The sequence below is a fragment of the Ornithorhynchus anatinus genome, chromosome 11, assembly GCF_004115215.2.
Source record: "Ornithorhynchus anatinus isolate Pmale09 chromosome 11, mOrnAna1.pri.v4, whole genome shotgun sequence".
NCBI lineage: Eukaryota > Metazoa > Chordata > Mammalia > Monotremata > Ornithorhynchidae > Ornithorhynchus > Ornithorhynchus anatinus.
In genome coordinates this window covers 54058057-54084392 of record NC_041738.1, presented here as the reverse complement: position 1 = coordinate 54084392, position 26336 = coordinate 54058057, and the positions used below count along the sequence as shown (strand labels likewise).

Below are 26336 nucleotides of genomic sequence, written 5' to 3'. Positions count from 1 at the left end.
GGTCTGACGGGCCATTCCGTGAGCTGGGACGTAAACGGACGTGACTCCCCGAGCCCCGAGGTGAACCCCTGCCCAGATTAACGAGCCCATCTCTCTCTCCAGGGGCCGAAGTTGTTGACCGGAGTCGGGAGGACAGTCCTGAATTGAATCCACCACCGGGGGTAGAAGACAATCGGCAGTGTGCATTGTGTTTGGCCTATGGGGACGACGGTGCCAACGTAAGTGCAGCCCACCCACCGGCAGGGCTGGGATGGTAAAGGACTGGGCCAACTCTTGATCTTGGACGTCCTCAGCAGTTGGAAGCCACGCCTGGAGTCATCTTTGATCTAGATCCAAAGGAAGACTCACTTTTGGGCAGCCACCGGTTGTCTCTGGCTGGTCATTTCTGCAGTTGGAGCCTCTCCCCTTTGCCTGTCCCCCTCCCCACCTTCAAGGCCTCCCTGGAATCCCTGTCCCACGCCCAACAGTCGTTACTTCCTTCTGGGTCGGCCATTTCAGCTGCTGGACCGTTTGTGGAATTGCTTAAAAAGGCATCCAAGTCTCCACGGGGGGGGGGGAGATCTCTGGGTCTGGGGCTTTGAAGTTGCAGGGCTAGATTGGCCTGCTGGGCACCGTCAGGACCCAGGGGACTCTCCAGGGCTGTGGATCCTTGGGGGCTGAGAGGTGACTTCTTCACTTGTCGCCTCGTAGGATGCCGGCCGGCTGCTTTACATCGGCCAGAATGAGTGGACCCACGTGAACTGCGCTCTGTGGTCGGCGGAAGTGTTTGAAGACGATGACGGCTCCTTGAAGAATGTGCACATGGCTGTGATCCGGGGCAAGCAGTTGGTAAGAGCCTGGGCCCGGAAGACAGTAATAATAATAATGGCACTTGTTAAGCGCTTACTATGTGCCAAGCACTGTTCTAAGCGCTGAGGTAGATACAAGTTAATCACTCACAGTCCCTGTCCCTCATGGGGTCACAAACACTTATCGCCATTTTCCAGATGAGGGAACCGAGGCCCAGAGAAGTAAAGTGACTTGCCCAGGGTCACACAGCAGACATGTGGCGGAGCCAGGATTAGAGCCCAAGTCCTTTTGACTCCCAGGCCCGTGCTCTGTCCACTGCACAGCCCTCGTCGCATGACGCCCCCCCCCGCTCTCTGCAGCTAGTGTAGGAGAGTACACTCTGCAGGAGAGTAGCTGCAGCTACTATTCATTCAATAGTATTTATTGAGCGCCTACTATGTGCAGAGCACTGTACTAAGCGCTTAGCGCTCCCTGCTGCCCATTAGGTGGTCAGAAAGAGAATTTTCCCCTCTTCCCACTGGTGGAGCCATCTCCCGACGGGTCTCTCCCTGTACGGGTCCATACTGTGCCCTTCCCATTGGCTGTCCTGGAATCCCCAGTGTCCAGCCAGGAGGGTAGCTCCTATATCAACTGTGTGGTTTGGGATGAGTTGAGCCCCATAAATACCAGGCCAGGGAAGCCCGGTCTGTGCTCAGCAACACCCTGGCTCTGGGCGGGGAGCACCCGCGAGGGGCACCGGGTGCGACTTGAGGAGTCTGACGGTCTGAACGGGGTTTGTAGAGGTGCGAGTTCTGCCAAAAGCCGGGGGCCACCGTGGGTTGCTGCCTCACGTCCTGCACCAGCAACTATCACTTCATGTGCTCTCGAGCTAAGAACTGTGTCTTTCTGGATGACAAGAAAGTGTACTGCCAGCGACACCGGGACCTGATCAAAGGCGAGGTGAGTCCCCTCCTCGCCCCGGGTTGGATGGATTCTTTGAAGCAGCTCGAGGCTCAGCTCCCGGTGGGAGGCCCCCCATTTCCCTCCGGGCTCTGAGCTTAGGAGAGTTCCAGAGACATCGACGAAGGCTAGAGGTGGGGGTGAGGGTGAGGGGAGTGTGTGTTGGCAATAAGGGTGGTGGTGGTTGAGCCCTTACTATGTACAAGCCACTGTGCTCAACACTGGGGGAGATTCAGCGTTGAAGCCAGGTTGGTCCTTGCCCGGCAGGAGAACTTGGGTTGGGAAAGGGTTGGGCCTGGTCGACCGGAAGCTTAGGAAGTGGGTTAGCCTGCCTCGGGGCGACGCAGTCACGCGAACGTAAACACACCACCCTCCCACCCCCGACCGCCTTCTGTTCAAGGTGGTTCCTGAGAATGGATTTGAGGTTCTTCGACGAGTGTTTGTGGACTTTGAAGGGATCAGCTTGAGGAGGAAATTTCTCAGTGGCCTGGAACCGGAGAACATTCACATGATGATTGGTGAGGCCTGGAGCCGGGACGGGACTGGATCTCTGGGGTCCGCTCCCACCCCCTTGGGACTGGAAGGGTCACCCCCTCTCCCCTCCCCGACTTACCAGTCCTCCTCTGCTCCGGTAGGGTCGATGACGATCGACTGCCTGGGAATTCTGAACGACCTCTCTGACTGCGAAGACAAGCTGTTTCCCATTGGTTATCAGTAAGTAGGGTCCACCCTGGGGTCGGGCGGTGGGCAAGGGTTCGAGTCGGCACAGTCGAGGGGCCCCGGGCGCGCGTGGCTGAGGAGTAGAGACCTTTGGCCCTCTAGTTTTAAAGGCCGGCCCCGGCCCCTGGCTTCCGGAGAGCGGCGGTAGTGAGGACTTAGCCACTTGGCCCTCACGTGTGGACCTGATGCAGGTGTTCCAGGGTGTACTGGAGCACCACAGATGCCCGAAAGCGCTGCGTGTACACGTGCAAGATCGTGGAATGCCGCCCGCCCGTCGTAGAGCCGGATATCAACAGGACCGTCGAGCACGATGACAACCGGACGATCGCTCACAGCCCAGCCCCTCCCTCCGGTGAGTCTCTCCCCCGAGACCCCTGGACCCACCGGGGTCCCTGACCTCTCTCCCGCCCCCAGTCCCTCGGGGCAATAACGATAGCCGTCGAGCGGGCCCACGGCCGGGGCTGGACTGACCTGTGGGAACAGAGAATCGGGATGGCCCCGGTTGGGTCTCTGCTGTTGCCGCCGATCCATCCAGCTTCATATTAATGTCTCTCTCCCCATCGGACACCGGAAGCCCATCATGGGCAGGGAACGTGCCCGCTAATTCTGTAACACCGTACTCTCCCGAGCACCTAGTAGAGTGCTCTGCATATAGTAAGTGCTCGATAAATACAACTGATTGATTGAAGTTGATCCGACAGTCACGTGCCCTGCTTTTCAGTCCTCCCGGGTGTGTGTGGCCTATTAACCAGAATGGAATCTTCGAAGAACCTCTCTTTGTCCTACACCAGAAATTTTGAAAGCGAGTCGGAGTGCAGCCGAACTTGGAAAGCCTCCGTCCCCAGACCGGCCCCCCCACGTCCAGACCTCCACCTCTTGTTGCTATCACATGATCGCCAAGGGCCGCAGGATCCGCTCTCCCAGTTATTCCCCACCGCAGCGCTCCCCTGGCTCCCGGCCGCTGCCGTCTGCAGGTAAAGGGCATCGATCGGGGGGTTGGCGCCTTTGGCCCCGGAGCGGGGGACCCCTTTGCCAGAGGAGGGGCTCGTGGTTCCGCCTGCCGGCCGTGGATTTGCCGGTCGGAGAAGTTAGCCCCAGCCCAGTGTGCGCGGGTGGCCGTCGCCGGAGGTGCGGTTCAAGCCCCCTCCCCGATCCCGTTTTGACCGTACTGTCCGATTTCCCCCTCAGGGAGCCCTACCCCAACGGCCCACGAGATTGTCACCGTGGGCGACCCGCTCCTCTCCTCCGGACTGAGAAGCATCGGCTCCAGGCGTCACAGCACTTCCTCTCTGTCGCCCCAGCAATCCAGACTCCGAATGACGTCCCCCCTCAGAGCCGGGAACGCCTCCGCCCGACACGGCGTCTCCTCGGCGCCCGCCGACCACGAGCCGCAGGCTAAGACCGCCGACCGCTTCCAAGGGTCGCAGGCCCCGGGCGCCCCTGCGGGCCAAGGCGCCCCCGCCCCTCCGGGTGCACAGAGGGCAGCGGCCGCAGGCGGGCCGAAGGGGAGCCACTCGGATGGGCCTCCGGCGGGAGAATCGAAGCCCGGCGGCGCGGCCGAGTTGCCGGGCAAGGGCTTCTCCTCCAAAGGCGACAGAGCCAGGGTTCTCGGTTCCAAGGGCCCCGAGGGATCGGCCTACCCGGGGAACGGGAGAGCGCCGGCCGCCCACGGCTCGGCCGACGCCGGCGGCAAACCGAGCCCCTTCGCCGAGTCCTCTTCGAGGCCGTTTCCTTCCAAAGAGGCCCTCTCTTTCCCCCCTCTCCACCCGAGGGGGCCGAGGAAAGAGCGGGAGCCACCCGCCGACCACGCCCAGCCGGAACACGCCTCCCCTCCTCTCCCTCCCCCGCCGCCCCCTCCCCCTCCGGCCCCTCCCCCTCCTCCTCCCGGAGAGGACCCGGAGGCCGGAACTCCGAAACCCTCCGGGGCCAACGGCAGAGCGCCCGGCTTGAGCGAGGGCCCGCTGGTGGGGACCAGGGACAGGAGGCAGAAAGGGAGGAAGTCCTCTAAGGAGGCTTTCCGCGAGAAACACCCCACGAAGGCCTTCCCGGACCCTGCCCCGTCGCTCGGCAGCCAGGAAGGAAACCCCAAGTTGGAGTTTGTGGGTCAGGTCCCGATGCCCGAGCACCTGGGCCCGAGGCTGTGTAATAACTTTTCCGGTGAGAAGAGCGGCGACAGGGCCCCGCCCCCCCCCGGGGGGTCCCAAGGGTCCGCCCGGGCAAGGGGAGGGCCCCGTCAAGGAGTCGCCGGCCCCGCGGAAGCGCACCGTCAAAGTGACCCTCACCCCGCTTAAGATGGAAGGCGAGAGCCCCACCCGAAACCCGCCGAAGGACGGCAGCCTGGAGACCCCGCCCCCGGGGACCGAGGCGGCCGGGCTGTCCGAGCCGTCGTCGTCCTCGCCGCCGCCTGCCTCGTCGTCCGAGAGCCCCGGGGACGGCCCCGCCGGGCGGCCCGGCCCCCACGACCCCTCGTCCCGGGAGCCCCAGCGGGCTGCCTACCAGGGTCTCCCCGCCCCAGAGCGGAGCCTGCTGCTCTCCGACGGTCCCAAGCCTCAGGACGACGGGGCCTACAAGCGGCGGTACCCCCGCCGCAGCGCCCGAGCCCGCTCCAACATGTTCTTCGGGCTCACCCCGCTGTACGGCGTCCGGTCGTACGGCGAGGAGGACCTCCCCTTCTACAGCAACTCGTCGGGGAAGAAGCGGGGCAAGAGGGCGGCCGAAGGGCAGGTGGATGGGGCCGACGACCTGAGCACCTCGGACGAAGACGACCTGTATTACTACAACTTCACCCGGACGGTCATCGCCTCCGGCGGAGAGGAGCGGTTGGGGTCCCGTGGCCTGTTCCGGGAGGAGGAGCAGTGCGGCCTCCCCAAGATCTCTCAGCTGGACGGGGTGGACGACGGGACGGAGAGCGACACCAGCGTCTCGGCCACGGCCCGGAAGGTCCACCCTGTCCCCAAGAGCAACAGCAAAGAGAACGGGACGGACGGCCTAAAGGCGGACCGCCCGGAAGAAGCCGGGGAGAAGGAGCAGGCGGCCAAGGGCGGCGCGGGGCCCAAGGGTGGCGGCGACCCGAAGCTTGACAACTGCCACCCAGGGAGCCGGGGGAAGGCGCCGGGCCAGGACCCGCTGGAGGCCCAGCTCAGCTCGCTGGAGTCCGGCCGCAGGGTCCACGCCGGCCCGCCCTCCGCCGACAAGACGCTGCTGGACACGTACAACACCGAGCTCCTCAAGTCCGACTCGGACAACAACAACAGCGACGACTGCGGGAACATCCTGCCCTCGGACATCATGGACTTCGTCCTGAAGAACACCCCCTCCATGCAGGCGCTGGGCGAGAGCCCCGAGTCCTCGTCGTCGGAGCTGCTGACCCTCGGGGAAGGGCTGGGCCTGGACGGCAACCGCGCCAAGGACATGGGGCTCTTCGAGGTGTTCTCCCAGCAGCTGCCCACGGCCGAGCCGGTGGACAGCAGCGTGTCCTCCTCCATCTCGGCCGAGGAGCAGTACGAGCTGCCGCTGGAGCTGCCCTCCGACCTGTCGGTCCTCACCACGCGCAGCCCCACGGTCCCCGGACAGAACGCCGCCCCCCGGCTGGCCGGCATCCCCGAGTCGGCGGAGAAGAGGGGGGCCGGGCCGGACAAGGCGGCGGCGGCGGCCTCGGCCGACGGGGACCCGGCCCTCCTGAGCCCCGGCGGGGAGCCGGCGGCCGAGGGCCACGGGACCCCCGACCGCTTCCTGCCGGGCCACCTGGAGGCGGATCACATCGCCAGCCCCCCTCCCTGCGGCCCCGGGGAGCCCGGGCGCGGCGGCCCGGAGCTGGCCGGGAACGGCGGGCCGCCCGGCCTCCAGGTGCCCGTCTCGCCCACGGTGCCGCTGCAGAACCCCAAGTACGGCCCCGGCCCCGCCAACAGCCCCGGGCCCTCGCAGATCTCCAACGCGGCCGTCCAGACCACCCCGCCCCACCTGAAACCGGCCGCCGAGAAGCTCCTCGTGGTCAACCAGAACCTGCAGCCTCTGTACGTCCTCCAGACCCTCCCCAACGGCGTGACCCAGAAGATCCAGCTGACCCCGCCGGTGGGCTCGGCCCCCATGGAGGCCAGCGCCTCCGTGCTGGGCCCCCTGGGCGGCGGGGGCGGCGGGGGAGGGGGCGGCGGCGGGCTGGCCCTGGCCCCGAGCCTGAATCCGGGCCTGCCGACGGCTCAGCCCCTCTTCCCCCGGGCCGGCAAAGAGCTGCTCCCCATGGCCCACCACCAGCACCTGCACGGCTTCCCGGCGGCCTCCCAGGGCAGCTTCGCTCCTAACATGGGCAGCCCCCCCTCGGGCCTGCTGGTCGGGGTCCAGCCGGCCCCGGACCCGCAGCTCCTGGTCTCGGAGGCCAGCGTCCCCGCCGCCGCCGCCCCGCCCTCGGGGCTCAGGAAGCGGCCCATCTCCCGCCTGCAGTCCCGCAGGAGCAAGAAGCTGGCTCCTTCCGGCGGCCCGCCCCCTTCCGCCCTGGCCCCGCCCGACCTGGTCTCCAACATGACGCTCATCAACTTCGCCCCCTCCCAGCTGTCCGGCCACACGGGCCTGCTGGACTTGGGGTCGCTCGGCAGCGGCTCGGCCCACCGGACCGTCCCGAACATCATCAAGCGGTCCAAGGCCGGGGTCATGTATTTCGAGCCGTCGCCCCTGCTGCCCCCCGGCGTGAGCGGGGGGCCGGCCGCGACGGTCGGGCCCGGCCCCGTGGGCCCGGACTCCGGCCGCCTCCCGGGGGGGCCGGCCGCGGGTTCGTCGGTCCTGAACGTCGTGTCCATGCCGGGCGCCCCGGCTCCCGCCGCGGGAGGGTCGGTCGCCGGCCACGGCTTGGGGCAGCAGGGCTCGGTGGCCCTGACCGGCCCCAGGCTGCTCGGGGCCCCGGACGTCGGCTCCATCGGCGACCTCTTGATCAAAGCCGGCCAGCAGAGCCTGGGCCTTCAGGAGCAGCCTCTGCCGCCGCCGCCGCCGCCGCAGCAGCAGCAGCAGCACATGGCCCTCCCCCCTGGCTCCGGCGTGTTCCCCCAGATGGGAGCGTCCCAGACCCCGTCCGCCGCAGCCGTGACCACCGCCTCCGGCGTCTGCGCGCTGCCCTCGGCCCAGACCCTGGGCGCGACGGTCCCGCCGTCGGCCGGGGACCGGGAAGGGCCCTACGGGCTCCAGCACGTGACCCAGCTCCTGGGGGGCAAAGCCGGGTTGTCGTCTTCCCAGCCGGACCAGGCCTCGGCCGCCGGAACCCAGCCGTCCGGCTATCCCCAGCTCGTGGATGGGCCCGGCGGCGCCGAGCCCGAGCAGAGCAAAGCGGCAGCGTCGGCCGGGCCCGCCGGCTCGGCCTCGCCCGGTGGGTCCCCGTCTCCCGGGCGGCCGGCGCCCCCGGGCCCCGCCAGGCCGAAGACGAAGGCCAAGCGGATCCCGCCCCCGTTGGACCAGGGCAGTGGCAAGAAGCACAAGGCCTCCCACGGGTGTTGGGCCGGTTCCCCCGAAGCTCCTGCTCCAGATGCTGACACGTCATCCCCGGACGTGGGGTAAGTGACCCCGGGGCGGGGGGGAGAGCAGGACCGTCAGGGAGCCGGGTGCCACGTCCCTTTCCCTCTAGGCGCTGGCGGCCTAGGACGCCGTCCCGAGGTTCCAGGGAGCCGCGTGGTGCTCGGCGGGTGGAGAGGGCAGTCCGGGACACCCGGCGGAACGTTTGGTTCCATCCGAGGGTCTTCTGACAGCCCGAAACGCTTGTTTGTCCCCCACAAGGCCGGAAACCCCTAGAGGGCTGGGATCACAGGGATCGGTAGCGTCTACCAACTCTGTCGTAGCACGCTCTCCCAAGCGCTTAGCCCAGCGCTCTGCCCTCGGAGCTCAGTAAATACCATTGACGGAGCGATTCTGTCCCAGGCCCCCGGCCGCAAAGACCGACGGGCAGGATGCGGCCGGCGGAGATCAGTCCTCACCCAGGAGCGCGGGCGGCCCACGGAGTAAGCCGGGAAGGGGTCCTGGCCTTGGGGTTGAGCCTCCGCTGGCCCCGCTTGCGCCCGAATGGGACTTTACCCAGCTTCACGGCTTCAAGGCGCTTCGAGGAGGAGAGGCCCGGGAACGGGGGCTCCCGCCGTCGGTGGGGCAGGAGCAGCTCTGCCGGTGGCCGAACGGGCTAATCCTCCTCCCTGCGTCTCGGCCCGCGAGGAGAAGCCGTTGGCCGGTAGACCCCCCCCGGGAGAGGGATCTCTGGAGAGGACAGGGAAGAAAAAGCCTTTGGTTCAGAGGAATCTCCATCCAGGCAACGGTCACAGCTCTTGGAAGCAACATGGTCTAGTGGGTAGAGCGCGGGCCTGGGGGTCAGAAGGACCTGGGTTCTAATCCCAGATCCACCACTTGTCTGCTTTGTGACCCTTGGCAAGTCACTTCACATCTCTCTGCCTCAGTTACCTCTTCAGAAAATGCGGTTTAAGAATGTAAGCCCCATGTGGGACGGGGACTGTCTAACCGTGTATCTACCCCAGCGCTTAGCTCAGGGCCTAATGCATAGTAAGAGCTTAACAGATACCATTTTAAAAAAAAAACCAAAACTCCCAGCTAACAGGAGGGGGTCCACCGGGTCCCTGGGAGAGGGAGGAGGACCGCCCGCAGCTCCCTGTTCCTCACAGCGGGGTTTTTCTCCCCTCCAGGCAAGCAACGGCTCTCCCTGAGTCTCGGACAGCGTCGAGTCCCCCAAACGAGCGAGGGAGTGCAGGTGCGTGGCACGGCGACCTCCGGGAGAGGAAGCCCAGGGCTCGGGACGCTCCCTCCTGGTCTGGCCAGCTTTCTCTTGTTCTGTTACCTCTTGGGGAGCAGCCCTGGGTTAGTTTGGCTTCCAGGAGAATAAATTGAAAGTCCAGGAGGTCACCAAAGAAAGAGACCAACGCTCTCGCTCTGGGCCAGTGGCATCCTATACGTCCCCAGCCCTGTCCACCGTCCGCAAGTCCTTCAGAATCATGGGGGAGTTAGGAAGAAAGTTCCATTCTCCTCCTTTCCTTCTCTTCCCTTCCTCCTCCTTACCTTTTCTTATCACCTTTTCCTCTCCCCACCCCCCCGCCAACTCCTTCCTCTCATCACCCCTCCTCCTCATCCTCTCCGTTCTCCCTCAAGTCCTCTTCCCTTTTTTCCCATTCCGCCTTCAGGTCCCCCAGGTCCTTGCTGGATCCAAGCGCTTAATACAGTGCTCTGCACACAGCGCTCGGTAAATGCCATTGATTGATTGATCTGGGCTGCCACAATCCGGGTGGGTTCACAAGGAAGGTGCCAGGACGAGCCCCTCATCCCAGCGGCCCACCCAGGCCATGGTTTCGTGATCCTCGGGTGGGGTTTGGATGTTGGGTTGCGAGCGTGTTTCGGGTCAGCGTGCTAAGCCCCCTCCCTCCCCCCCGCCTCATTTTCTCCCTCGAAGAGCCGAAAGCCGCCGAGGAAGAGGAGAACACCTTCAGCTCCCCGCTGATGTTCTGGCTCCAGCAGGAACAGAGGCGGAAGGAGAGCGTCGGCGAAAAGAAGCCCAAGAAAGGGCTGGTCTTCGAGATTTCGAGTGATGACGGTTTCCAGATCTGTGCTGAAAGCATCGAGGGTGAGCGGGGGCCTCTGGACTGCTTTGGAGGAGTCGGGCTTTTGGAGAGATGCGCTCACTTAGCGGGAGACCCTGCCTGTGCCTGAGGCGAGGGGTTGGAGGAGAAAAAAAAGGAAGAAGGGGAGGATCTAAAGCCAGTCTCCCCCAGCACCTCCTTGCTGCCTGGTCCTTGTTTTCGAGAGGTGGAACTGCTGAGCCTCGGGGCGTAGTGGGCATGTGGGGTTCTCCCCTGGAGCTGGACGCCAGCCCTTCCTGCCCGCTGCCCAGTTAGAGGCCTGGCATAAAGGGGCGAGAGAAGCCGGCCAAGAACACCCAGGGCCGAAGCCCAGCGCTGGCCCGGGAGAAATGGACAGAGGGGGTGGCTCATTGTGCCCTTCTCGGTTGTCTCTGCCCAGATGCCTGGAAGTCCCTGACCGACAAAGTTCAGGAGGCACGATCCAACGCCCGTCTGAAGCAGCTCTCATTCGCAGGTAAGGACCGCAGCCGGGTCCGGCCCAGGGCCGCCGAGGTGCTGTTCCCGGTAGTCCGCCCCGAGGCAAAGTCGATTCTCCGAGCAGGCGGCCCAACCACGAGCCACCTCTCGCCCTGGTTCCGGGATAGGCTCTCCCAGATCCGGGGTCGGCCGCCCCGTTGCATGACGAGGAAGAGCCCAGTGGGGACGGAGGGGCCGACTCTTCACTAGGAGCACCGGGGCGAAGAGGGGGCAGGGATGAGGGACCGGGAGGGAATGGGATTCAGAGAGCGAACAGGCCCCGTGTCAAGCGCTCCGGTCTCTTCAGAAACCTGGGATGAACGAGCCTGGCTCAAAAAGTCACGGGAGCCATTGCCTCCCCCCAGGGAGTGGAAGAAGCCCCCGGACCCAGGAGGTCTGCGGTTCTGGTTTGTGGGCTTTTCCATTTACATGATCTCGCTCAACATCTGGGCTAAGGTCGTGGAGCCGGAGGTCCGGGCACCTGTCTGCTGGGGAAATAGAGTCCCCTTCCTCCGAAACACTTGGCAACTAAGCGGTCCCGGCGAGGGTCAGATAGAGGCCTGTCCCGCGATGCCCTCGGCGGGTTGGCTCCGCCCACCCCGGACCTCTAGTCACCGGCCATCTGCCGCCCCTCTCCCCTCACCCCCCGCAGGTGTGAGCGGCCTGCGGATGCTGGGGATCCTCCACGACGCGGTGGTGTTCCTCATCGAGCAGCTGTCCGGCGCCAAACACTGTCGCAACTACAAGTTCCGCTTCCACAAGCCGGAGGAGGCCAACGAGCCCCCGCTGAACCCTCACGGCTCGGCTCGGGCCGAGGTCCACCTGAGGCAAGGGCCCCCCGGGGAGCGGTGGAGGGGGGGCCGGGGGCACCTCTAGGGCCGGGGGCGGGGCCTGAGGGTTGGGCCCTGGCACCTGCCCCCGCCGACCTGGATGCTTTCCTCTCGGGCCTCCAGGAAGTCGGCATTTGACATGTTCAACTTCTTGGCTTCGAAACACCGCCAGCCCCCCGAGTACAACCCCAACGATGAGGAAGAGGAGGAGGTACAGCTGAAGTCGGCTCGGTGAGCGAGGGCCACGGTACTGCTGGGAAGGGGAGAGAAGGAAGTCGAGAGGGTGGAGCCAAACCTGTGACGACGATGATGGTACTTGTTAAGCGCTTACTATGCGCCAAGCAGTGTACTAAGCTCCGGGAAGGATGCAAGTTAATCAGGTTGGACATAGTCCCTATCCCACATGGGGCTCACAGTCAAGGAGGAGGGAGTAGAATCTGATCCCCATTTTGTAGATCCGGAAATTTAGGCAAAGAAGTGAAGTAACTTGCTCAGCTTCACCCGGCAGACAAGTGGCGGAACCGGGATTAGAACCCAGGTCCTCTGACTCCCCGGCCCGGGCTCTTTCCACTAATCCATGCTGCTTCTCCAAGCAGCAGGGGGTTGGGGGGAGAGGGTCGGGGGCAGGCATGGAGAAAAAGAGAGAAAGTAAGCACAGACCACCCTGGAATCTTCCCACTAGGAGTTTTTCCCACAAAGCTCTCAAGCAACCAGCGCTTTTGACTAACTACGATACTGGCTTCCCTGTACCTCTGTGGCTTCCCAACATCTCTCCGCCTCAGCGTCTGCCAGGCCCGGCGGGTGCCCGGGCCAGAACTCGGGACCCGGAGGAGCTGAGCCGGCATAGGGACAGGGTTGAAGCTGGGCCGTCGGGCGAGATGGGGGAGGAGTACAGGGTCGCGGGGTCTGGGAAGCGAAGCAGCCTCGTCGCCGTCACGCTCTGTTGGGCGTTTTTTATTCTAAACGGTATTTAAATGCTTTCTTACTACGTGCCGGGCACTGTTCTAAGCACCAGGTAGATACAAAGTAAATCAGGGTGGACACAGTCCATGTCCAACAAGGGGCCCACAGTCTTAATACCTGTTTTACGGATGAGGTGACTGAGGCACAGAGAAGTGATGCGACTTGCCCAAGGTGACAAAATAGACAAGTGGCGGAGTCGGAAGTGGAACCCAGGTCCTTCTGGTTCCCAGGCCCGTGCTCTATCCACTAGACCATGCTATTTCTATCACCCCCTTCACCGGGCCTTCACCTCTTTACCGGCCCCTTCTGCCGCCCCTTCTCAATCTCTTCATCTGCCTTCTACCCCTTAATCGGGAGTACCCCTCAAGGCTCTCTTCTGGATCTCCTCCTCTCATTACCCTTGACTCCCTTCCTCCTTTGGGGAGCCCATCCTCTCCCACACCTTCAAGTGACTCCCCAACCTGGTCCTCGAACCCTGACCTCACATTTCCTTTTGCCCCCAGGACATGTCCGTGTGGGTGTCCCACTTCGAGCGCACTATGTCCTCATCTTCCCTCCGAGATCCTCCCCCGTCCTCAGTTTTCCATCCCAGTCATCGCCCCCATCCTCCAAGCCCCTCTTCTTGACGTTATCCTTGACAGATCGCTCTCTTTGAACTCCCATTTACGTTCTAAATGACTCGATTAGCTTGTATCTCCCGTAGTGCTTGGTGCAGTGCTTAGCACAGAGAAAGTGCTTAATAAATGTCATCATCAGTATCATTCTGTGCTAAAGCCTGCCATTTCTTCCTCCCCGGTATTTCCACCCCTTCCTCCTTATCCAAGCAGTGTTCCTAGTGGAAAGAGCAACGGGCCTGGGAGTTAGAGGACCTGGGTTCTAATTCTGGCTCTGCCAGTTGCCTACTGTGTGACCTTGGGCAGGTCACTTATCTTCTCTGTGCCTCACTTTCCTCATCTTTAAAATTGGGATTCAGTGCCTGTTCTCCCCGACACACACACTTAGACTGTGAGCCTTAAATGGGTCAGGGCCTGGGTCCGACCTGATTGACTTTCTCTCTCCCAGCGTGTAGTACGGCGCTTGACACGTAGTAAGCGCTTAACAGAAACATAATCATGATAATCCAAGAGACCCCCGTGATGGTTTGACTGCTGCATTAGTCTTTCACTGACTTCCTTGCCTCCAGCCTCGCCCCATCCCATCCACAGTTCCCCCTACCGCCTGGACCATTTTTCTAAAAGATGGTTCTGCGCACGTCTCTCCTCAGAAACCTCCAAACTCCTGACCGTTTACTATAAAGTCCTTTCTCTCCCTCCTACGAACGAGTGCCTCGATCGTTATCCGCTCTCTTCTCTCGGTAAACCCTAGCCTCCACCTTTTGCTCCTCCCGAGCCAGGCTAGACTCACCATATCTCATTCTCCATTCTCCCACTGCCGAGTGAGCCCCCCCCCGCCCCGAACTGCTTAGAAGCAGCATGGCATAGAGGGAGGAGCACGGACCTGGAAGTCAGAAGACCTGGGTTCTAATTCTGGCTCTGTCACTCGTGTGCTGTGTGACTTAACTTCTCTGTGGTTCAGTTTACCTCATCTGTAAAATGGGGATTAAAACTCCATGGGACGTGGAATGTGTCTAACCTGGTATTTTTTTATCTACCCCAGCAATTTAGTACAGTGCCTGGCACAGAGTAAGCACTTAACCCATACCATTTAAAACCAAACCATCCTTCTCCTTCATATCCAACAGACCACAGCTCTCCCCACCTTCAAAGCCCTTCTGAAATCCCGTCTCCAGGAGGTCTTCTCCAATTAATTTCTAATCTCCCCATTTTCTATCCCTCCAATGACCAATTTAGTATCACCTAACACTCAAATAATCAAACCCACTCCTCCTTTTAGTATGTAATACTTGTCTTTATTCTCTTATTATTTCTTATCTAGTGAATTTGTGTCTGTCTCCCCTCCTAGATGGTGAGGTCATTAAGGTCAGGGATCAGGTCTACTAATTCTGTTAGATTCATCCAAGGGCCTAGGCCAGTGCTCTGCAGACAGTAGACTGTAAACTCCTTGAGGGCAGGGATCTTGTTCCCAAATTATTTTGTAGCTTCCCAGTCACGTAGCACAGGGAATGCAGGAGGCGCTCAATCCATCATACTTTTTGCACAGAGCACTCTACTACATGCTTGGGAGAGTACATTCATTCATTTCATTGTCGTATTTATTGAGTTCTTACTGTGTGCAGAGCACTGTACTAAGTGCTTGGAAAGTGCAATTCGGCAACAGAGATAATCCCTACCTAACAGTGGGCTCACGGCTTGGAGGGAGGCGGGCTAGTTCCGTTCTGTTTTTTGGTTGGTTTGACTGCTGTGCTCCTCTTTTAAACACAAAGAAGACTGTTGCCTGATGCGACATGATTGACAGTGTGGGTTTCTCTTTCTTCTTCTCTCTCGGTCCCTTTCCTCTCTCACTCACTCTCCTCTCCATCTCTCGCTGTGTCTCTCTCCCTCTCTTGCAGGAGGGCCACCAGCATGGATCTGCCCATGCCCATGCGGTTCCGACATCTGAAGAAGACTTCCAAGGAGGCCGTCGGGGTCTACAGGTACGGCCGGGGCGTGGGCTGGGTGGACGGGCGGCACCGTTTCCTCCCAGACGGGAGACGGGGGCGGCATCCTACGCTCCTCGGGGCTTCTGAGTCATCTCTTGTGCCGGCTCTGCTCGGTGATCCCTGAGAGACGGGCCAGACCACCGCGGTCCTTGGCCCGGGCAGGGACCAGAGGGCGCCTCCCTGGGTGCCGGGGCAGTTCCAGAGGGTGGGATCCAGCAGCTCCAGCCTCTCCCCCGGCGGATGCCTTAGGTCTGCCATCCACGGCCGGGGGCTGTTCTGCAAGAGGAACATCGACGCGGGGGAGATGGTCATCGAGTATTCCGGGAACGTCATCCGCTCCATCCTGACGGACAAGCGGGAGAAGTATTACGACGGCAAGGTGAGGCCCAAGTCTTCTCCGGCCCCGTCCGGCTGTCCTGGGGAGGCAGGCGCCGGCCGGGGAAGGGGAGATGCCCCCGGGGTTGGGGATCGTCATCAGCCAGGTGCCTGCCCTAGGGGTTCAGGCGACTCCCACCTGCCCGTCCCACCCCCCTCCCCAGCCCTGCTGGTCGTCCCACCCGCCCACCCAAGAGCTTCTCTAGTAGAAGTGAGCCAGCTCAGGCCCAAGTCGATCGACTCCGCCCACCCTCCCACGCCGGCCGGACCACTCTGGCGGGGCCCGGTTGGCCACAGACCCTGACGCCCCTCTGCCCCCTCTCCGGCCACCCAGGGCATAGGCTGTTACATGTTCCGCATCGACGACTCGGAAGTGGTGGACGCCACCGTGCACGGCAACGCGGCCCGCTTCATCAACCACTCGTGCGAGCCCAACTGCTACTCGCGGGTCATCCACATCGACGGGCAGAAGCACATCGTCATCTTCGCCATGCGCAAGATCTACCGCGGCGAGGAGCTCACGTACGACTACAAGTTCCCCATCGAGGACGCCAGCAACAAGCTGCCCTGTAACTGCGGTGCCAAGAAGTGTCGGAAGTTCCTCAACTAGCCCGCCGCTCCCCAGCCTCCCCCCCACCCCCCGCCTCCGTGGGGGCCGGGAGGGGTCCAAGAGCCGGCAGAGCTATGGGGCCTGCCGCTGAGAAGCCCGCTGCCGGCGGGGTCCTCCTTCCGACCCCCGTCCGGGCGGCACCCCCCTGCACGGCCCCTGCCGAGAGAGGGATGGCGATTCAGAAAAGATCCCCCGGGTGTTCACCCCCTGGCCCGGCCAACGCCGAAGCGGGGTGGGTGGGCGGCGCCCTTGGGGGGAGGTGGCACTCTGCCGGCCCGTTTGTCCCGCGCTGTTGCTGTAGCAGGCGGAAGAGCCATCCAGAATGAGCAGAGACCCTCCAGCGCCAGGTTCTCCCTCCCCCCCCCCCCCCCCCCCCCGGGCACGTGCGGTTGTCTCGGGGGCTGAATCCGTCGTGGCCCGAGGCCACCTGTTACTGGCCGGCGGGGGTGGCCCCAGCAGGCAGTGGATGGGGCAGGAGTGTTGGCTGTGTCCAGCTTACAGGAGGAGCTCCGCCCAGGTGGCCCCTGGACCCTCAGAAAGAGGTTCAGTTTTGGGAAGGGACCCTTACGCGCCCCCCCACCTTGGCCCTCTCCACGTCCCCTCCCCTGAAAAAGGCTGGCTTCAGAGGAATCCCCCCAGTTGGAAACGCTCCCTCTCCTGGGAGTTTAGGAAAGCAGACACGGTTTGGCCCGACGGAAGGGAGCCAGGATCCGAAGAGGCTCTGAGCCCGGCAGCCAGACCCCGGCCCCTTGGCTTTCTTTCACTCTTGGGAAAGCCCCGGGCCTCGGAGGCCCGTCCCCGGCAGAAGCTCCAAGCAGAACACTAAGCGGGTCGCCAGGCCCCGGAGGAGCGGGTCGGCCCGTGGCGAGGGAACGGCCGTGCGAGGGGACCCCGGAGGCGGTGACACACCACTAGCCGGGCTCCCCGTCGGGCCCCAGGGAAGGCGGCGGTCGCGTCCCCTCTCCGCCCTCCCGGCCTTCTTCCCTCCTCCTCCTCCTCCTCCTCCCTCTCCCTCCCCCCACCCCCGCCCCCCCCGGGGCGGTCGGCCCGAACCTCTTAAATTAAGTCATTGGATTTTACTCTGTTCTGTTTACAGTTTAATATTTAAGGTTTTATAAATGTAAATATATTTTGTATATTTTTCTATGAAAAGCACTTCATAGGGAGAGGCACTTATGACGAGGCTATTTTTTAAACCGTGGTATTATCCTAATTTAAAAGAAGATCTGTTTTTAATAATTTTTTATTTTCATAGGGTGAAGTTAGAGAAACTATTCAGCTGTTCACATAAAGTCTGACTTTCCCATCCGACCCTCCCCCCTCTACCGTCGTCCCTCTCTCCCCGCCCCAATCACCAGGGTGAACTTTTTGTTGGTGTTTGGCGTAAAAGCTTGTTTATGCCTTGTTGACTTAAGCAGCTGATTCCCCCCCATCCCCCCCCCCACCCCCCCCCCCCCCCCCGCTCCCGGCAGAGCTGGGCCGGATCAAAAATAGGACAGAAGGCAGCCACCCACTTGAGGAAGGGCCCTCCCTGCTCCCTTTCCCACCCAGCTCCGTGCAGGCGGCAGTCTCCTTTTCCGAAGCCTGCTCCTCTTCCCCGGCCGCCTCTAGAGCCGGACGGGGAAGCTGCCCCCCCCCCCGGGTGGAAGCCTGCCGCTTTTCCATCCGTGCTTGGCCACTCTCCACCCCCCGACCCCCTGCCCACCTGCAGAACTGACTTCCCTCTGTCCCTGGGCCTTCAGCCTGGCAAGCGGGTTCTTCGAGGCCTGCCCCTTCCCTCCCCGTCTCCCCCCCCAGGGCCGGGCGGCCCGACCCCACCTCCCCTCTCGGAGGGGCACGTGGGCTCCGTCCCGACGGCCGACGGCAGCTCGGTCCGCCCGGGCCCGGCGGAGGGCAGGCCGTGCCCCCGGCGCCATTCCTGTGGAAACCTTGAGAAGCAATAGAACTCGGTCCCGGCCTCGGGCCCCGCCGGCTTCACCTGGCGGGCGGGCTCCTCGGGTATATCACCGCCTTCCTCGCCCCCCACCCCGGTCTGGCACCGTGGACGGGATCGCGGGCACCGGAGCGATAGGGAGAGGAGCCGGGGAGGGCGGCCCGCCCCGCCCGCGAGGGCGGCTCTCGCCCTGCTCGGTGGGCGCCGGCCCAGGGCCCCCGTGGTGCCCAGGCTTCTCCTTTCTTGTTGCACTGTGTGAGGGGGGTTCGAAGTCTTTCTTTTGTCCCCTTATTTTTTTAAATGAAATCTTAAGCTGCATTGTTACTGAAACGATTGATGCACTGACGGGTCGCCAGTTCTTACACGGAGAGACCCACAAGGCCAGTCGGGGGGTGGGGGGGTTAAATCTCAGTCCGTCGGCCTAGTTGCTGCCCAGCTAAGGAATGCTGGACTGAGCCCCCCCCTCCTCTCCCCTCCTCTCTCCTTCCCCCTCCCCCTGCTCCATAAGGATTTGGGGGGGCGTGGGGGGCGGGCAGCTCCTCCAGGCCGACCCTCCCGGCCCACCGGTCCCCCGGGGTCCTGACCGACGGTTTCTGGGGACGCTGCAAACCCATCTGCGAGTTCATTGCCAAACTTCAGCACCGCTGCCGGGCCCTGGGGCCGGCCCGCCCGGCCCACCTGCCCCCCCGTGCGGCGTCCCACGGGGGGGTGGGGGTCAAGCCCTCTCCCGGCAGGACGGAACCCCGGAGCCGGTGACCCCGCCGTCCCCCAACTCCTCCGGGAAGCGTCGGCCGGACGGTACTCCGGCTCGGCCTCCTCTGGGCCGGAGCGGCGCTCCCGGGGGCCGGCGGGGCTGACCACCAGGCTGCCCCCGGCAGCTGCCCGGGCCCCCCTTCCGGTGTCCCTCAGCGGACCGGGGAGCGAGGCAAGGGGGAAGGGGGAGAGGAACCCCCCCCACCCCACCCCTCACCCCAGACCGCCCCACACAGCCCCCTGGCCGAGCAATGAATGTATCTTTTCTACGGACTGACAGTCCACCACAGCCTCCTGGAAGTACTGCGAATCCAAACCGTGATGGGCGTCTTTTTATTTTCCTTCTTATTTTCTTTGTAGAAACCGATCCTCCTTGTTTTACTCCGAGGAAAAGCGGGTCATCGTAAAGGGCTGGGTGTGTTCATTCGATCTCATTTCCAAGCAATATACGAGGTTCCGGAGCGGATGGTTTTGCAGAATCACGAACGCCAGTCGAGTCCGGCCGACTCGCTGGTCTCACACTCTGAATACCTGCAACTTTTCTCTCTTCTTTTGGTCTTCAAATAAATATAAATATGATATATATATAGGAACTAATATAGTAATGCACCATGTAACAGAGCCTAGTTCAGTATCAGTCCATGGCTTTTAATTCTCTTAACACTATAGATAAGGATTGTGTTACAGTCGCTCGCAGGGGTGGGAGAACGCCAGCCCGAAGCCGGGGGGTCCCGCCTGCCCCCGGAGGAGTGCGTGGACGGGACCCCCGCCCCCAGAGCGTCTCTGCTGAGGATTTACCTGCCTGTCAATGTTACCAGTCGGTCCCTTGTACTTCTTGTTTCTCTATCTTCGGTTATGAGTGTCGGGGTCACCACCTGCATTTAGGGAAAAAAAAAAAATCAATTGTGTTCTGTGCTTTTCTGGTATCCTGTCCTGAGGTACTTAGGTCCGTCTTTCAATCAAGAAAATATACTTGTGGTGTTTCTTTTTATTGAACTTAAACAGTCTCTAGAAATACAGGTAGTCGAATAATCGTTTCAAGAGCTCACAGGCGACAAGCATCTGTTCTAGAAATAAGACATTTCCTGACAATTTTATCATGTATAACAAATCTCGTTCGTTTGTTTTGTTTTTTTTTTTTAATTTCCTTGTGTTCTTCCAAGCTTCTGGTTTAGAGGGGGGAAAAAAAAAGAGGAAACAGGAAAACGTGTCTAAAGTCCATCAGTGTTAACTCCCTGCCCCAGGGACGAAGGAGAATACTTTACTAGTTCAAAACAACAATAATGCTGAAAGCTCTCTACGAAAGACTGAATGTAAAAGTAAAAAGTGTACATAGTTGTAAAAACAAAGGAGTTTTTAAACATGTTTATTTTCTATGCACTTTTTTTTATTTAAGTGATAGTTTAATTAATAAACATGTCCAGTTTATTGCTGCAGACTTGCGTGGTCTCCCTCTCTCCCGGAGGGCGGGGGAGGAGGCGGTGCTCAGGCCGGGTGGGGGAAAGGGGGGCTCGCCCTGTGCCCCAGCTGCCCTCCCGGGACCTCCCCTCTCCAGGCCGAGTCAATATTTGGAATTCCTGCCGGGCCGGGGCCCTCCCGGTCCTTCCTCCCGGCCGGACTGACCGGTCATCGGGCCTCCAAGCCAGGCCCTTGGGACCTCCGCCGGCCGCCATGGGGACGCCCAATGACCGGGCCGTCTTGCGGGCCATCTTCAGCCCGGACACCCCGTTCGGAGACGTACCCGACCTGGACCTGGGGCCGGAGGAGGTCCGGGGGGACGAGGAGGATGAAGGTGAGGGGGCTGGGGGGGCGGAGAGCGGGACTAGAAGGTCGAGGGAAAGGGCTGGGCCGGGGGAGGCGGGGGCGGGGAGAGAGAAAAAGGGAGAAAACCCACCCCCCCGCCCCCTCCTTCCAGCCCTGTGCCCTGTGTCCGCCCCCCCGCCCCTCTGGGGTTGCTCTGCGGAATGGTGGGTGGCAGGGGTGGGGGCAACTAGGCCTGCCGCCCTTCGAGGGAACGTGCTGAAGGGATGGGGAGGTGGGCAGACCTAGGCATCCCATGGGGGCAGGTGCCCTCCCGAAACGGGCCCTTGCCCCCAAAGACCCGAAGAGGTGCCAGGTCCCCCCCCACAACCCTTAGAGAAGCAGCGTGGCTCAGCGGAGCCCGGGCTTCGGAGTCAGAGGTCGTGGCTTCGAATCCCGGCTCTGCCACTTGTCAGCTGTGTGACTGTGGGCAAATCACTTCACTGGGCCTCAGTTACCTCATCTGTAAAGTGGGGATTAACTGTGAGCCTCAAGTGGGACAACCTGATGACCCTGTATCTACCCCAGCGCTTGGAACAGTGCTCTGTACATAGTAAGCGCTTAACAAATACCAACATTATTATTATTAACCCACCCGTGCTCTCTGGATCCAGACGCCGCTTTCCCCCGGGAGCTGCTGGACCAAACGAAGGAGCTGGAGATGCAGGGGGTGAGGGCGGCCGAGGCCGGAGACGTGAGCACGGCGCTGGACCGTTTCGGCCAGGCCATCGCCCTCCTGCCCCAGCGGGCCTCGGCCTACAACAACCGCGCCCAGGCCCGGAGACTCCGGGCAGACGTCACCGGTCAGTGCGGGCCAGGGAGAGGTTGGGGGGCATCCCCGGGTTGTGGGGGGGGGGCAGGGAGAGGCCTAGGGGACAGGGAACAGCTAGAGTTGACGAGAAAGGGGCTAAGAGGAGAGAAAGCTGGGACGGGGAGGTCAGAGCCAAAGGGAGAGGGCCTTTAGGTGCAGCAGGAGGGATTCAGGGCGGACAGCGTCTTAACTTTCCATCAGAGGGAGGTGCTACGCGCTCATCCTAGGGAAGCAGCGTGCCTTAGTGGAAAGGGCCCGGGCTGGGGAGTCAGAGGCCGTGGGTTCTGATCCCGCCTCCGCCCCTTGTCAGCTGGGTGACTTTGGACAAGTCCCTTCACTTCTCTGGGCCTCGGTGACCTCATCTGGAAAATGGGTATTAAGACAGCCCCACGTGGGGCAACCCGATTACCTTGTATCTACCCCAGCGCGTAGAACAGTGCTTGGCACATCGTAAGCGCTTAACGAATACCGTTACCTTGTATCTACCCCAGGTGTAGAACAGTGCTTGGCACATAGTAAGCGCTTAACAAATAGCGTTACCTTGTATCTACCCCAGCGTGTAGAACAGTGCTTGGCACTTAGTAAGCACTTAACAAATACCATCGTTATCCTAGGAAGGAGGCTCCGTCCTTTGGAGTTTTTAACGGAGGAGTCTCCCGGCTCCGCCACTTGTCAGCTGTGTGTGACTTTGGGCAAGTCACTTAACTTCTCAGTGCCTCAGTTACCTCACCTGGAAAATGGGGATTCAGACTGTGAGCCCCACCCGGGACAACCTGACGACCTTGTATCTCCCCCAGGGCTCAGAACAGTGCTTGGCGCATGGCAAGCGCTTAACAAATACTAACATTATATTATTATTATTGTTATTCTGGCCTTGGCGTGGGCTGGGAGGTGAGAGGAGGGATGCATTCATTCAATTGGATTTATTGAGCGCTTACTGTGTGCAGAGCTGGCCCACGTCCTACCCCTATCCTGGAATGCCCTCGCTCCTCACGTCCGCCAAACTAACTCTCTCCCGCTCCTCAAAGCCCTACTGAGAGCTCACCTCCTCCAGGAGGCCTTCCCAGAACGAGCCCCCCTTTCCTCTGCTCCCCCTCCACCCTCTGCTCCTCCCCCTTCACCTCCCCTCAGCTGAGCCCCCTTTCCCTCTGCTCCCCACCCTTCCCCCTCCCCTCAGCACCGTCCTCATTGGTATATATTATTTATTTCCCTATCTGTTCTAATGAGATGATGTGCAACCGCTTGATTCTATTTATCGTGATAATGTGCTCTTGTTTTTATTGTGTTCTTTTTTGCTCTGCCGCCTGTCTCCCCCGTTTAGTCCGTGAGCCCGTCATTGGGCAGGAATGGTTTCTATCTGTTGCCGAATTGTCCATTCCAAGCGCTTAGTAATAATAATGTTGGTGTTTATTGAGAAGCAGCGTGGTTCAGTGGAAAGAGCATGGGCTTTGGAGTCAGGGCTCATGAGTTCGAATCCCAGCTCTGCCACTTGTCAGCTGTGTGACTGTGGGCAAGTCACTTCACTTCTCTGTGCCTCAGTTCCCTCATCTGTAAAATGGGGATTAAGACTGTGAGCCCCACGTGGGACAACCTGATTCCCCTGTGTCTACCCCAGCGCTTAGAACAGTGCTCGGCACATAGTAAGCGCTTAACAAATACCAACATTATTATTATTATTATTATTTATTAAGCGCTTACTATGTGCAGAGCACTGTTCTAAGCGCTGGGATATACAGGGGAATCAGGTTGTCCCACATGAGGCTCACAGTCTTAATCCCCATTTTTACAGCTGAGGTAACTGAGGCCCAGAGAAGTGAAGTGACTTGCCCACAGTCACACAGCTGACAAGGGGCAGGGTGCTCTGCACATAGTAAGCGCTCAATAAATACGAATGAATGAATGCATGCATGCATGAATGAATGAATGAACACTAAGGGAGGAGAAGACCTCTCGCAGTTCGTCCTGGGCCAGGGCCGGAGGAGGGGGTGATTTTCCCGAACTTCCCTCCCATCCCTTCTGGGGCCGGGAAAGGGCGGAGCGGGCAGAGGCCAGGAGGGGCAGTTCTGCCGAGCGGCCACATGAGGGCGCAGCGCCTCCGCCGCGACAATCCGGGACTTTTTTGGGGTTTTGTTTTGTTTTTTTGTTTTTTTTACAAAAAATGGTATTTATTAAGCGCTTACTACGTGTCTACCACTGTTCTGAGCCCTAGGGAAACTACATCTTAAATAGGCTCCCCTTCCCCCCCCTCAGCTAAGCCCCCCTTTCCCCCTGTTAATAATGGTGGTATTTGTTAAGCGCTTACTATGTGCCGAGCACTGTGCTAAGCGCTGGGGTAGACACAGGGGAATCAGGTTGTCCCACGTGGGGCTCACAGTCTTCATCCCCATTTTACAGATGAGGGAACTGAGGCACCGAGAAGTTAAGTGACTTGCCCAAAGTCACACAGCTATGGCCGAGCGAGATTTGAACCCATGACCTCTGACTCCAGAGCCCGTGCTCTTTCCACTGAGCCACGCTGCTTCTCTATTCCCTCCCTCTCCCCTCAGCACAGTGCTCATTTGTATATATTTTTACTACCCTATTTATTTTGTTAATGAGGTGTACGTCCCCCTGATTCTATTTATCGTGATGAACTTGTCTTGTTTTTGTCCGTCTGTCTCCCCCGATTAAATAAATAAAATAAATTGTGGTATTTGTTAAGCGCTTACGATGTGCAAAGCACTGTTCTAAGCGCTGGGGGATACAAGGTGATCAGTTTGTCCCACGTGGGGCTCACAGTTTTAATCCCCATTGGACAGATGAGGTAACTGAGGCACAGAGAAGTTACGTGACTTGCCCAAGGTCACACAGCTGACTAGCAGCGGAGCGGGAATTAGAACCCGTGACCTCTGACTCCCAAGCCCGCGCTCTTTCCACTGAGCCAAGCCCGTCAATGGGCAGGGATGGTCTCTGTTGCCAAATTGTACACTCCAAGCGCTTAGTACAGTGCTCTGCACATAGTAAGCGCTCAATAAATATTATTGAATGAATGAATGAAATAGGCCGGATGCAGCCCTGTCCCGCATGGGGTTCACAGTCTAAATAGAAAGGAGGACGGGTCTCCCCATTTTGCGGTTGAGGAAACTGAAGCATAGAGAAGTGATTTGCCCAAGGTCACAAAGCAAGCAATTGGAAGAGCCAGGATTAGAATAATAATAAGCGCTTAATACAGTGCCTGGCATATATAGAAAGCGCTTAACAAATACCACAGTTACTATACGTTCAGCACTTACTATATGCCGGGTACCGTTGTAAGCGCTGGGGTAGACACAAGATAATCAGGTCGGACACAATCCCTGTCCCACATGGGGCTCACAGTCTTAACCCCCCCATTTTGCAGATGAGGTCGCTGAGGCACAGAGAAGTTAAGTGACTTGCCCAAAGTCACACAGCAGACATGTGGTAAAGCCGGGATTAGAAGCCAGGTCCTTCTGACTTCCAGGCCCGCGCTCTATCCAGTGGCCCATGCTGCTTCCCACAGGTTCCAGAACTCTGCAGGTTCGAAGATTAGAACCTACCCGATCCCCTCTCCCACCGCCAGCCTCACCCGCTCACTCAGTCAGTCAATTAATTAATCGATCCATCGGTCGTACTTATTGAGCGTTTACTGTGTGCCCTCCACCTCCTCTCCCCCGCCCCACCTTGGCCCAGGGGCCCTGCAGGACCTGGACCGCGCCATCACGCTGAGCCGGGGCCGGGGCCGGGCCGCCTGCCAGGGCTACGTGCAGCGGGGGCTCCTGGCCCGGCTGGACGGCCGCGAGGACGACGCCCGCCAGGACTTCGAGCGCGCGGCCCGGCTGGGCAGCCCCTTCGCCCGCCGCCAGCTGGTCCTGCTCAATCCCTACGCCGCCCTCTGCAACCGCATGCTGGCCGACATGATGGGGCACCTGCGGGGCCGGGCCGGCCAGGGCCGCTGAGCCCCCCCCGAGGGCCGGGGAGGGGGGTCTGGGCCTCCTTCGTCCCCTCCCAATAAAGATGCTCTGCCCCATCTGGGTCTGCGTCCTCACTGCACCGGGGTCGGGGCCCGGTTGGGGGCCGTGGGCCCGGAGGGGAAAGGGGGGGGAGTCTCTCCCGTGAGCAGGTCGGGTGGGCGCGGGACGGGTCACGGTTCCAGGAAGCACTTGAGGCTCGGGCCTCATTCATTCATTCATTCACTGGATCGTATTTATTGAGCACTTACTGCGTGCAGAGCACGGTACTAAGCACTTGGGAGAGGACAGTGCAACAATAACGGTCTTTGTTAAGCACTTACTATGTGCCAGGCTCCGTACCAAGCACTAGGGAGGATCCAAGCACATCGGATTGGACCCAGTCCCTGTCCCACGTGGGGCTCACAGTCTCAATTCCCATTTTACAGATGGGGTAACCGAGGCACAGAGAAGTTTAATGACCTGCCCAAGTTCACCCAGCAGATGAGCTGTGGAGGTGGGCTTTGAATAACAATAACGATGGCATTTTTTAAGAACCTACTGTGTCTTGAGTGCCATTCTAAGCGCTGCAGGAGGGACTCAGAAGGTCATGACTTCTAATCCCGGCTCCGCCGCGAGTCTGCCGTGTGGCCTTAGGCAAGTCACTTCACTTCTCTGAGGCCTCAGTTCCCTCTTGCGGAAAATGGGGTTGGAGACCATGAGCCCCACGTGGGCCAGAGACTGTATCCAACCCCACTGGTTTGGCTCCCTCCCACCCAGTGCTTGGGGAAGCAGCGTGGCTCAATGGGAAGAGCCCGGGCTTGGGAGTCAGAGGTCATGGGTTCTAATTCCCGCTCCGCCACTTGTCAGCTGCATGACTTTGGGCAAGTCACTTCACTTCTCTGAGCCTCAGTTCCCTCATCTGTAAAATGGGGATTAAGACTGTGAGCCCCGTGTGGGACAACCTGATCACCTTGTACCCTCCCCAGCGCTTAGAACACTGTTTTGCACATAGTAAGTGCTTAAGAAATACCATTATTATTATTATTATTAACAAATTCATTCATTCGATAGTATTTTTTGAGCACTATGTGCAGAGCACTATGTGCAGAAGCAGCGTGGCTCAGTGGAAAGAGCACGGGCTTCGGAGTCAGAGGTCATGGGTTCGAATCCCGACTCTGCCACTTGTCAGCTGTGTGACTTT

General features: G+C 60.5%; 2 protein-coding genes across 2 annotated transcripts in view; both read left to right on the top strand.

Moving 5' to 3' along the window:
* KMT2A (lysine methyltransferase 2A) overlaps positions 1-16247 on the top strand; it is a 63607-nt gene extending 47360 nt beyond the window's left edge. The window contains 17 exon segments of the mRNA XM_029074572.2: positions 103-218; positions 691-828; positions 1570-1728; positions 2129-2246; positions 2364-2442; positions 2640-2800; positions 3240-3422; positions 3637-4628; positions 4630-7982; positions 9111-9175; positions 9869-10039; positions 10435-10509; positions 11164-11338; positions 11465-11572; positions 14814-14897; positions 15153-15282; positions 15613-16247. Of these exon segments, the coding sequence (XP_028930405.1) occupies positions 103-218; positions 691-828; positions 1570-1728; positions 2129-2246; positions 2364-2442; positions 2640-2800; positions 3240-3422; positions 3637-4628; positions 4630-7982; positions 9111-9175; positions 9869-10039; positions 10435-10509; positions 11164-11338; positions 11465-11572; positions 14814-14897; positions 15153-15282; positions 15613-15888 (6383 nt within the window). The 3' untranslated portion in view covers positions 15889-16247.
* A 3875-nt stretch (positions 16248-20122) lies between these two features.
* Positions 20123-25214, top strand: TTC36 (tetratricopeptide repeat domain 36). Its single transcript, XM_001516195.5, has 3 exons — positions 20123-20366; positions 20989-21177; positions 24876-25214. Exons 1-3 carry the CDS (start codon positions 20246-20248, stop codon positions 25139-25141), a joined length of 576 nt encoding a protein of 191 aa, XP_001516245.1. The 5' UTR covers positions 20123-20245; the 3' UTR covers positions 25142-25214.
* The last annotated feature ends 1122 nt before the right edge of the window (positions 25215-26336 follow it).